Here is a 12256-nt window from a genome sequence, read left to right on the forward strand (position 1 = left end):
CCCTCTAAAAACAGGCCATGAGCCAAAATTGCTGAAATCTGTCTAGAAAGCTGGCGAACGTCAGGACTGTCCCGGCAAATCCGGGACGCATGGTCACTCTACCTTATGTTCCTGCTCGGTGCCTGTTTGATCAGAGTTTCTGATAACTTTATTAGATGACGCCGCCACCAGACTGTATTTAAACCACAGCAGCCTCCCCTGGTTAGGATGCAGGCGGTCTGTCTCTTCACCGGCGACCAGAGAACTTGCTGCTGTCTCCGTCTACCCCGGGCCTGCCAGAGTGTCTCAAGATGAAGGCTGTCTTCCTCTTGGCTGTGTTCACAAGCTGCCGTGAGTACAGTGCAGGCGGGGAGGATTGTGGGAAGGCTGCGCTAGAGCTGCCAGGAAAACGCACCAACAGCCCTAATAGAGCAGCACTTCTGTGACGGTTCTGAAGAAATACAGGCCCCTCCAGAGAAAGCAGTGTTTGCAGAAGGTTAGGCCTCTGTGTCGGAAACCAATATCCTGTAAAGTCCCACTCTGATGCGGCAGGCCTGGTTGTGTGACGTGTACGTGCCGGTGCAAGTGTCGATAGCTCTCAGTAGAGCATCCGGGCTCTGTAAACAAGCGCACGGCCCTGAGGACTGGGTCTGGTGGACTGCAGGGCTTCACAGGAGGTCACTGATCTCACCTGGAAGGCAAGGGCTAATCGAATTAGGAGGGCAGGTCTCGTCTCTGTGCAGAAGGGAAGGGGCCTCTGCAGGACAGCATGGCTCTCAAACGGTAGAAAACAGAGGTCTGTGCAGCATGCCTCAGCAGGGTGCCGGAACACAAGGATCTATCTCTAGAGAGACTCTTCGTCAGATTACCTGTGGCGCTCTGACTGCTCTTCACATCTCGAAATGGCCGGGTATTTTAAACTTATTAAATATATAATCAACCTAATACTCCCTATTTATTAGCGCATGCTTTTCTCTAAGTTTGTATTCCTGAAAGGTGAATTCATCAGCAGACAATCATATTTTGATATTTTTTTAAACATTTTCAAAAAAATTATTACATTGGAATACAGTAAATAAGACTTACACTTTTCAACATCTATCTCTTTCTGTATCTCCCGTGCACACCCACCAAGAGGACCCATGTCAAGTGTAATACCTTCCACTAACCCTGGCTTTGCAGCTAACACTTGGCTGCAAAAACGCAAAACTGGCACAGTAGTTGCTGTTGACTTAAAAGTCTGTACTAACAGAAAATGACACACATGACACGGTGCCACTTGACAGCTAAGGACCCATGGCCTTTGCACCTCCTGTGATGATCACTAGGCTCTGTTGACTCTCAAACAGTGACCGTCAATTAAAAAAGCATGGGTAAATGCATTAGGTTACGCCTATGTGATTAATAATATGCTGTTTTTTATTGTAAGTTGTAGCTTGCTGAGTATTTGTACAATATGTCCCAGAAAGTGTAAAGTATTATGACTTGTTTATGTGCAAAAATACAATATATTGTGTTTTTACTAGGGGTTTTACTTCTATTCCGCCAGCGCTGGGATACCTCTGGGTAGCTACGCGCTATAGAAATGCTAAGTAAAAAAGAAATAGTGCGGATTAGTAATAGCAACATTTTGAAAAATTAAATGAAAGAGGGCAAATAATAGAATTAATTGATGTAATACAATATTATGTGTTTGTAGGAGTCCTGACAACTTTTCCAACCCAGTGCCGCTGCACCATTCAAATCATGCCTCTAGTGCCTGCAAGATAACTGCATATGAGACTTCCTGGTCAGTAGTAAAATATAGCAATATTTGGTGTTTAGAAGAGTTATGAAAATTTCGGCCCTGCTGCCACTGCACCAGCTGCACCATTCAAATCATGATCCTATTGTCTGAAAGGTAACTGTACTTGTGACTGCCTGTTTACTAGTAAAAAATCACAATATTTGGTGATTATCTTGAGACACTCTCATCTCTACTACACAATTTAAATGTCGATGTGCATTTATATATCCTTCCTCCCAGACTATAATTTTGCTGTCAGGTATTAAATGTTAATGCATGCTACTTTCAGGGGTTCAAACTTGTGGTTATTTGGTTTGCAGTATACAGAGGTAATGCACATTTTTGCTAGCACAAGAAGATATGTGGAACTTTGAAGTATTGAAAGAAAATAAGTAGGCTTGACTACACAGGCGATACTTTAAAGAACAGGGCCGTGATGGAGACGCAAACAGATTCGATAGCCTTCTAATGAAAACAACACAGTTCGTGTGTGGCAGAACGAACATAAGGCAAGGTGTGTGTTTATCTGGAATATGCAAAAGGTGTATGCTCAACTACGAGATTGCCATGCGACTACTTTCATGCAAGCAGCTGTGTCTATTCCACCCCCCCCCCGTGGGCTATGGTTTCAGCTGCCTAGATAGACTGTCTCTGCTTCACTCTGGAAGTAGACCAGGAGATGCATAGAGAATGTATTTATGGGCCATTCAGGAGTTTATGTGCTTATGAGGTAAATAATTCTGCTTTATATGGCTGAAACAATTGATTTGGAATATTTGAATGAACAACGGAGCTGGCATGGCCTGGCATTGCGAAAAAGAGATGAACGTATACAGCACAGCGTTAGAAATGCTCTGGCTTTCTTCCGCTTCTGTTGACAGTGCTAAATGCTGCTAGTTGAACACGTTTCTGTCAGAAGCAGTAGGTAGTTAAACGAGAAGTCTTCAACCCCGTGAAAACTACAGCAGTGCTCACAGTATTAGGAACAGCAAGAGGAGCGCGGAGGTGAAGGAGAGGGAAAAACAAGCAGCCACAAGCTAAAAAAAAGTTTCACTCAAAAGTGGATGAACACAGTAATTTGGCCCAGGAACTGTTAAGAGCCCCTTTTTTTAGATATATTAAATATTAAATACAATAGATTTCACAAGCACGGTGCAGGCAAAACCTAAAAATCTAGTTGTTTTTGAGCTGGCTCCAGGGAACTTGATAGCAGAATCCATGTTCAAACCATCCATGGGCATTACTAAACTCTGCAGAGCGCACCCTTAATCAGAGAGCTAATGACTGGTTATTTACCAGTAATATTCATTACTCTGAGTCGTAGAGATTCCTTCACAGTCATTAACGCATGAGATTTGATTTGATTTGATTTGAGCATTTATATAGCGGTTGTTGGACCCGGCCCTTTTGGCAGGTTCACCCCAAGACTTTTTGCTTTTTCCTAGTCTGTTTCTGTGACCTGGTGTTGGTAATTCTTAGGCCTCTGCGCACTTTTTCACTGTGGTACAGTGTAAAGTGCGTGAGCTCTCTGTGTGTGTAGTAAGAATGACCTGCCCTCCCATAGGAATGCATGGGGAATATGTGTGACCATGGTAGTTCCTGATGTGTGGAGAGTGCAGGGTCGAGTTTGGTATGTGCGAACTCGTGAGATTGAATGCTGCGTAGTGATATATGTGGCATGATTGTATCTTGTGTAGAAGTGCCACTTCTAGAAGTTGGCATATTTGTGTAATTTGTGTCCGGCGTGTGATTGGCTGAGCCTGGCTGGTGAGCCTGGCTCCAAGAGTCTGGGAGGGTCTGCCCCGGTGGTGAATGGAGTGTTTAGCATGCTGATGTGAGGGGAGGAGTGACCCTGGGCCTGCTTGTGGATTGACCGTCTGGTTTGCGGGTCCTGAATGAGGCTGGGTTTTCCCCACACAATGCTGGCTCCACCCCCTGGGTGCGTCTGATGTCCCTAGCCTGGCCAGTGAAAGGAATTCCTTATAACCAGTTCTAGCTGGTTCTCACACTGCCTGCACCCTGCTAGACAAAGGATTTCTCTGTATAAAAAGGGGCTGTGTCCCCTTCCAAAATGTTCTTGTTTCTGACTTGAATCCTGCCAGGGGCGTGTTGCTGCTTGGGCTCAGGAGAAGGCTTGCCTCCCTGAGCCCTGCCCAGCCCCTGGACACCTGATGGACTTTCCTGGGGGAGCTGGCAGGACTTTTCCTTGTTGGGAGCTGCTGTGCTCCACCTCTCTTGTCCCTGAACTGGATTTATAGCGCTGGGAGAGCTTTATCTTGGCTTGGAGCGCCTGGGAGCGCTGTATTTGCCCGTAAGTGCTTAAGAGCGCTTTATTTTGTGTCCATAGCGCTGTGAGCGCTTGATTCATGCCCCTAGAGCTTAATAGTGCTGTAATCTTGCTGCTAGTGCTGGAAGCGCTCAGATTGCCTATTTTAAAGTCCCCTGGCAGGGACCTTGCTACTATTTTTGTGCCCGATCGAGTGCACACCTCAATTTATTATTTGCTTAACGCCGGTGCCCACCCGGCATTGCCCCGTGCCTTCACTGCCGCAGCCCAGGACAAAGAACTACCGGGAGAGGTTTCCCGGAAGAGCCGCGCCGCCATTGGTTGGCTGCGGGAGGCTCGTCTCAGTGAGCAGCGCTCCGATTGGTCGGGAGCAGTGCCGTGTCAGAGGGGGCTCGTCGGCAGAGATGCGCTGGGATTGACCCAGCGCTGGTGGAGGCCCGCGGGAGAAGAGAAGAATCATGGCGGCCGGTCGACAGGCTCCCGTGAGCTGAGGGAGCCCTGCAGCAAGAGGAGCCGAGAGGTAGCATGGCCGGGGCTCGAGTGAAGAGCCCTGTGTGTGGGCAGAGCCCCGGCCCGCGGCCCGAGTGCGGAGGAGTGCGGGCAGCAGGGAGGACGCCGCAGAGAGACGGCGTGACGATGGAGCCTCCCCGCAGCAGAGCCGGTGAGTCGGGGTGTTGCTGTAAGGAGAGGGGGGCGTCGGGACACATTGCCGGTGTCGCCCCCCCCCCACTGGCGCAATCTTTGCTCCACGGGCCTTGGTATATTCAGAGTCCCCAGTGGGGGACTCCAACGACGGGGCAAAATTGGTCTACGAGCCCGAGGCTCCCCAAGGTGGCAAATGTTTACATAGAGCCCGCAAGGCTCTTCAGAGAGGCTCGAGGGGGCAGTTCCTTTGTTTAGAGCCACGAGAGGCTCTGGGGGCATTCTTTATTATAGAGCCCCGAGGCTCCCTGCCCACATGGTTGCTTTAGAGCCCCGAGAGGCTCCCTGCCCACATTGTTGTTTTGCGAGCCCAGAGAGGGCTCTTGGGGGGGCAAAGTTATTAACAGAGCCTGTGTGGTTCCAGCTGGGCGCCACTTTTGTTCTAGGGCCAGGGAGGGCCCTGGCGCAGTTTTGTTGATTCACAGCAGCCCAGCAATTAGTGGGCAGCTGCACCGTTTAGGCCCCTGACTTTTGGACACAGGGCATCCTAGCCCCAACGAGGCCAGTTGGCCTAGGGACTGCCACAGGTAGTGGTTTATGTAAGTTTTGCGCGATGTGAGGTGGTGCTAGGAAATGTAATGCATTTAATATGATTACGCACCTTGATCTTACACCTCTGAATGTTTTTAGGCATCATGTGTTTGCGCGCTATTGAGTTGTGGTCTGGCACCTCTGAATGTTCTTATGCATCATGTGTCTTCCTTGTTCTTACACCTCTGAATGTGTTGGTTTATGCATCATGTGTTTTTCCTTCCTTACACCACTGAATGTTTTAGGCATCATGTGTTTTCTCCTGTACCTCTGAATGTGTTTTGATGCATCATGTGCCTTGTTCTTACACCGCTGAATGTATGTTTTATGCATCAGGTGTTTTCCGTCCCTACACCTCTGAATGTTTGTGATGCATCATGTGTAATGTGTTCTTGCTTATACCCCTAATTGTATTGTGATACTTAGGTGGTTGTTCTTTCTAGTACAGGTGGTCCTAGTAAGGTCCTGGTTCACTGCATGACATTCTCCTAAGGTGTTTAGGGTTGCGTAGGTGGTACTTACCTGTTACCAGTAGTTACTGGTTGTGTGCTATACTTGCTAATTTGTACTACAGTGATTTTATATCCTATATTCTATGTTCTAGAAGTGCTATTTCTACTAAGTGCTGATTCTGACAGTGGCCCATGTGGCCCTGTCCTGTAAATAATCCCTTGTGAATATTGTCCGTGCCAGTTGGCACAATGTACATGTGTGATTACTATCTGATGTGTTTTGACAATACAAAAGTTATTTTTATATAACCTTGTGTGGAGTTCCTTTTGTGGTGTGCCTAGGATGTTTTTGCTGTTGTGTGCTGGCGCAAATGCTTTACACATTGCCTCCGGGATAAGCCTGTCTGCTCGTGCCAAGCTACCAAGGGGGTGAGCAGGGGTTATCTTGGCGTGTGACTCCCTTGCCCTGACTAGAATGGTGGTTTCTGCCTAGCTTTGGCCTCAGCCTTAACCAACCAGAAATAGCCAGTTTTAACAGCGGTTGAATCCCCTAGGGCGTCTAGGCGCTTATACCAGCAAGATCAGTGAGGTGCAGAAGGAAGTGTGTAAGACCTAGTTAATTGGCGAAGAGCCAGGTTTTTAATGATTTCCTAAATGCTAACAGCGCGGGGCTGTTATTTATGCTGGCTGAAAGTGAGTTCCATGTTTTGACCGTCCCTACCAGAAAGCTTCTTCCACCCCATCGGGATCTCATGATCCAGGGGGGTGTGTAAGAGTTTATTGCGTAGCGGATCTTAGATTTCTGGAAGGTGCATACCAGATCTGGAATTTCTAAAATAAATTGGGGACCATGCAGGGTCTTAAACTCTAGGCTTTATGATTTAAACTTGAACCTCTTGTCCACTGGGAGCCAGTGCAGAGTTCTGAGACAGTTGGAAACTGGCTGGGACCTGGGAATTTCCAGCAGTAGTTGGGCTGCCGCATTTTGGAGGCGCTGTAGTTTATGCAGAAATTGTTTTTAAATACCCTTGAACATTGTATGGGCATTACCGTAATATATTCTGAACAGGACTAGGGCTTTTACCAGTGTTTTCAGGGAGGTGGGCTGGATAAAAGGGTGGACTTTCCGGATCACTTTTAGGATAAATTGGATAGAAGAGGTGAGTGTATTGATCTGAATCTTAAAATGCAGTTTGTCATCGAAGATGAAACCTAAGCTTTTCACCTTCTGCATTGGAACAGGAAAGTCTCCCTGTAGTGTATTTCCTATATTCCTAATAGGCTCTGCGCATTGGAATAACCTAATCGATAGTTAAGACGTAGGACTGAAGTCGAATAGGTCTCTATTGAATATGTTAGACTTAATTGTGAATGCCAGCTAGCTCAGAGGTCACTAGAAACTTTTTCGAATACACAAGAAGGGATTAGTTTCTGACAACCATATAACATGACAACTTTGTTCCCCAAGAATAAGGAATATATCGCCAGAGTCGGGGAAACAATAGATGGCTATTTCACTCAGTCAATCGTGCATGCTTCGTTTCACCAGAAGTGCAGAGAAATAGAGAGACAGGCGTTTTCAATAAAAAGGTTATTTATTGAGCAGTCTTCTTTCTCATGCAAGAGAAGTGAAATGCTACAATCGTAATACTTGCTGTGAAGTAAAGTGCGTACAGTAAAAGGAGTATTATGAAATAATACTGTAAAAGCATTTATATGGTTTCTAAGCCATAAGATACATAAAATAGATAAAATATATACAATGATAAATAATGAATAAAAGTACTTAAAGGGTGCATCTAAAATACGCCTACCCGGGTGTACCTAACCTAAGCCTAGTACAAGGGAAGAAGTAAGTGAGGTGTAGCTTGAGTTAAATAGTTTCTGCCAAGAATCTATCTAAGAATTCTCTAAGGGTCTAATCAGCTACGTACCTTGGTTATAGAATGAAGGAGGTCTTGTATCTCTCTCTCAGGACTCGATCTCCTAGTAACCCGCAAGGGTAGCAGGGAAACACTGGAGCTGGATTTCTCGGTAGGAGAAAAGACAGCGTCTCTCTCAGTGCGTCAGCGGGAGGGTCGGCTTCCTTCAGCACTCGCATACAGCAGGGCGTCGGGCAAGTAGTTAGTGGATCTGCTTCAGTTTTGCTTTATTCAACTTTGGTTTAAAATCATAAAAGCGTACAGTTAAAAACATTCATAAAACAAAACATGCAGTAGCACAAAGTATGCACAAGTTAAAAAAACTTAGGCCCAGCCTGTGGGAATAATGCCATTAATGTTTACGTGCTTTTCACAGGCTTAGCATTCACAGATCTATCATTACATCAGATTTTTACTTACTAGAAGCAAATTAATAGAACTTTTCATGCTTATAGCTATTGTACATTGGTTCGAATCGATTAGAAGCGGAAAAGCTACTACCATTCAGTACATAGGCGCTTCTACCCATCGAATAATTATACCATGTCTTTGGTCTTGATAGAGGGAGGGTATGACGCACTTGGGTAAAAGTCATGTAAATCCCAGGCGGATATAGGCCGTCTCCTTCTTGTGGCTGCCAGGTTTTCAGGTACGGGACAATATGTCTGTTCCTAAATTTAACTAGCACTAGATCACCGGGAATGTCTTTTGGGAGAGAACCTAGCCAGCCCACCCTTCTGACACTCACTATTCTTCCATTAAGGTCGGTTGGCAGGGGTCTATTTTTTGTTAACCAAAACATAACCTTGTTTAGTAGATCTTCTTGTCTTTCGACTTTTCCATAAGTGAGTGCTGGTACTCCCGAAAGGACATACACAAACGGGGCAGCCTCTGGTGGTAGGTGTATATAAGGTGCTTTATTAAGCTCTGCTCTAGGAGCAGTATACTTTGCTAATACGGGTTTAGAAGGGATCTTAGGAGCATTTGGGGCTGATGTATTAAGGGCTAGTGGCTGAATTGGGACATTAATGCTTTGTGTAGTTGGCGTAGGTACTTCGGAGGCAGCAGGTGGCTGGGAACGGTTAGATGTTACAAAGTTTTTAATGGGTGGCAAGTTGGCCTTGATCATTTCTTCTAGTCCCGTCAGCCTGTCCCCTAGAGTGTTTAATGTTTCCACCAATGGCGATGTAATAGATTTAACCAATAGTTCAATCTGGGACAGTAAAGCCAACTGGGAGGGAGGTACTAGGTGGTCTAATCCTTCTGCAGCCTCTGAGGTTAAGGGGGAATTAGTGGTAGACAATGAGGGGCTTACAGACAGTTTTTGTAGCTTTGGGTGATTCCCATTGTATTTCTCACCGTCGTGATTCCTTTCAACGGATGAGACCTGGGGGAGTGATATACTTTGGGTATTAACTTTTTGAGGTAATAGGGGGGTTCCAGCGGGCAGTCGTTAGGGGATAATGTATTGATACTATTTGCAGGACAAGGTCGGGCACTATGTTGTTCGAATCTCGGATCCACTGGAACATACCTAGTTTTACACAGAATATTTAATTCCTCTTCCAGTGAGAGGCTTTGCGCAATACCGGCTGTTAGTGATGGAAAATCTAGGCTGAGTGTGCTATCTACGGACTGGCGAGAATTGCTTTCACCTGTTTCACTAGGAATGGGCAGTATTATCCCATGTGGGTGGCGGACTTGTGTCCCATGGCACGGACCCCTCTGAGGGATGGCTTTTCTGTTAATCCCCTTACGAGTCATAATGTGGCTTGGTTATGGATGAGATGTATATGGGTAATACTAAGCCGTGACACAGTCAGAAAAATTAAAATACGAAAGATAAAGTCCATTAATAAAGTCAAATATTGGGTAAACCACAAAGTATGGAGTACAAGTCTCTTTACCTCCTCTTGCGGGAAGGCCAAGGGGGGTGTTCCGTCCCATCCTCCTCAGGCCTCTGAGGGCCACATGGGGCCCGCCCTTTACCCGGGCTTAGCCCAGCGCCGCCCATGCACGTCCTGTGATGCGGGGGCTTTGGCTAGACTTATGAGCACCTCCGGGGGCGGGACAGGGCGTGCGCGACTTTCGGTCGCTTGGTGCGCTGGGAATTGTAGTCAGTAAGGCTGGTGGTCCCCTACAGAAGCAGCACGGAAAGGCTGCGGTGCTCCTACCACCCTCTGGGACTCTCAGGTGAGATCAGTGTGCCCCCCGCTCCACCGGGGCTCTGGTTGGACTTATGAGCACCTCCGGGGGCGGGACAGGGCGTGCGCGACTTCCGGTCGCTTGGTGCGCTGGGAATTGTAGTCAGGAAGGCTGGTGGTCCCCCACAGAAGCAGCGCGGAAAGGCTGTGGCGCTCCTACCACCCTCCAGGACTCTCAGGTGAGTTCATTGTGCCCCCCGCTCCCCCAGGGCTCTGGCTGGACTTATGAGCACCTCCGGGGGCCGGTCAGGGTGTGCTCAACTTCCGGTCGCTTGGTGCGCTGGGAATTGTAGTCAGTAAGGCTGGTGGTCCCCCACAGAAGCAGCGCGGAAAGGCTGCGGCGCTCCTACCACCCTCCGGGACTCTCAGGTGAGTTCAGTGTGCCCCCCACTCCCCTGGGCTCTGGCTGGACTTATGAGCACCTCCGGGGGCAGGACAGGGCGTGCGCGAATTCCGGTCGCTTGGTGCGCTGTGAATTGTAGTCAGGAAGGCTGGTGGTCCCCCACAGAAGCAGCGCAGAAAGGCTGTGGCACTCCTACCACCCTCCGGGACTCTCAGGTGAGTTCAGTGTGCCCCCCGCTCCCCCGGGGCTCTGGCTGGACTTATGAGCACCCCCGGGGGCGGGACAGGGTGTGCGCGACTTCCGGTCGCTTGGTGCACTGGGAATCGTAGTCAGGAAGGCTGGTGGTCCCCCACAGAAGCAGCGCGGAAAGGCTGCAGCACTCCTACCAACCTCCGGGACTCTCATGTGAGTTCAGTGTGCCCCCCGCTCCCCCGGGGCTCTGGATGGACTTATGAGCACCTCCGGGGGCGGGACAGGTCGTGCACGACTTCCAGTCGCTTGGTGCGCTGGGAATTGTAGTCAGTAAGGCTGGTGGTCCCCCACAGAAGCAGCACGGAAAGGCTGAGGCGCTCCTACCACCCTCCGGGACTCTCAGGTGAGTTCAGTGTGCCCCCCCCCACTATTGATTTGGGACAAATCAATACTGAAGCAGGGGGAATTCCTGTACTGCTGAAGGCTGGCTGTATTCAAGAACTTGTTGTACTCTAGGAGCTTAGTGGAAGTAGCCATGCCGTATTTGGACTGCATTGGCTGTGCCTAAATATGGTTATGATTCCTATGCCTATATAAGGGTATGATAAGTTATACCTATATAAGGGCATGAATCGGGAAAATTACACTATAGCCCTAGAAACGTTACAACACCCACTCCACGTAGAATGTCCATCTTTACTAAATACTAAGCAGTTATAACATTTCTAAGCATGTGTTTACAATCCCACCCCAAAAATACATAAAATTCATTTGAAATGGTTTGTACACAAAAAAATGAGTATTGTACTGTACATTTTCTAAGAAGTGGTATCATTCAAACAATGCATATAGTTTTTTATTTGAAATGCTGGCTGAATGATTCACAAAATTACATTCATGAAATGGCTCTTAATACAGAAGAGAAGGTCGAGACCATTTCATCACAGATTTATATAATACTGTACATGTGCTAGATGCTAAGTTTAAATATTGTCTCTAGGTATCAAAAAATAGAAATCTTGTTCTCTAAGAATAGTTCTACATTAAGTGAGGTTCTTTAATTTTGACTCCATTTTACATTCAACTCCATTTTGTGTTGCCTTTACACAGGCTGTATGATTCACGAAGTGTCTCTGCCCTTTTGGACTGCAACGTCAGAGGGCACATTAAGACATCTGCTGAGACAAGAAATTTTCGAGGGTGCATTTAAAAATCAGACGTTTTTAAAAAATATGACGAATATCTTTCAAATGGCAGAGATCACCCCGGAAATGCTAAAAGGTTGGACAAACGCCCAAATGAAACTTTTCCAAAAATGCTTCACTCTGAAGTTAAGCTACGAATTAGATCACCAACACTGTAAAAAATTGTCAACATACAAATCTTTCGTAGATCCATTGGAATATAAACAAAAACAACCATATATTGGGTTTTCATTGACTCATGGTGCAAGGAGGACAATCACCTTGTTAAGACTGGGCACCTTACCCATACTAACTTACACAGTAAAATGGCAGCCAGAGGGATCTTCGATTTGCCCCCTGTGTGAAGGGGGAGACCAAACCCTAGAGCACCTGTTGTACGTGTGTCCCAACTTGAAGGTAATTATTGCACGGACAAGATTTCTCGCCCCGATTTACCGATTCTGTAGAATCACCCGAGTGAATGAACTAATAGATTTATGCAAACAGCCTCCAAATGAATTTGTCTGCTATAACTTTTATAAATTTCTTAAATCTTTTTTACCATTGTACTGATTAAAATGTGTAACTATTTTTAAAATTTTTGTAAAATGTAAATTTGTGGTCCTCTGTAGAGTACCTATACAAATAAACTTTTGACTTGACTGCAACGTGTT

General features: G+C 46.8%; 1 protein-coding gene across 1 annotated transcript in view; it reads left to right on the forward strand.

Annotated features, from left to right (window-relative positions):
• Window positions 1–218: 218 nt before the first annotated feature.
• The window catches only part of LOC147711504 (phospholipase A2, membrane associated-like), a 590964-nt gene continuing 578926 nt past the window's right edge, over window positions 219–12256 (forward strand). The window contains exon 1 of the mRNA XM_086920199.1: window positions 219–330. Within this exon, the coding sequence (XP_086776325.1) occupies window positions 291–330 (40 nt within the window). The 5' untranslated portion in view covers window positions 219–290. The remainder of the gene's footprint in view (window positions 331–12256) is intronic.

Source organism: Lissotriton vulgaris, chromosome 5, assembly GCF_964263255.1.
Source record: "Lissotriton vulgaris chromosome 5, aLisVul1.2, whole genome shotgun sequence".
NCBI classification, from domain to species: domain Eukaryota; kingdom Metazoa; phylum Chordata; class Amphibia; order Caudata; family Salamandridae; genus Lissotriton; species Lissotriton vulgaris.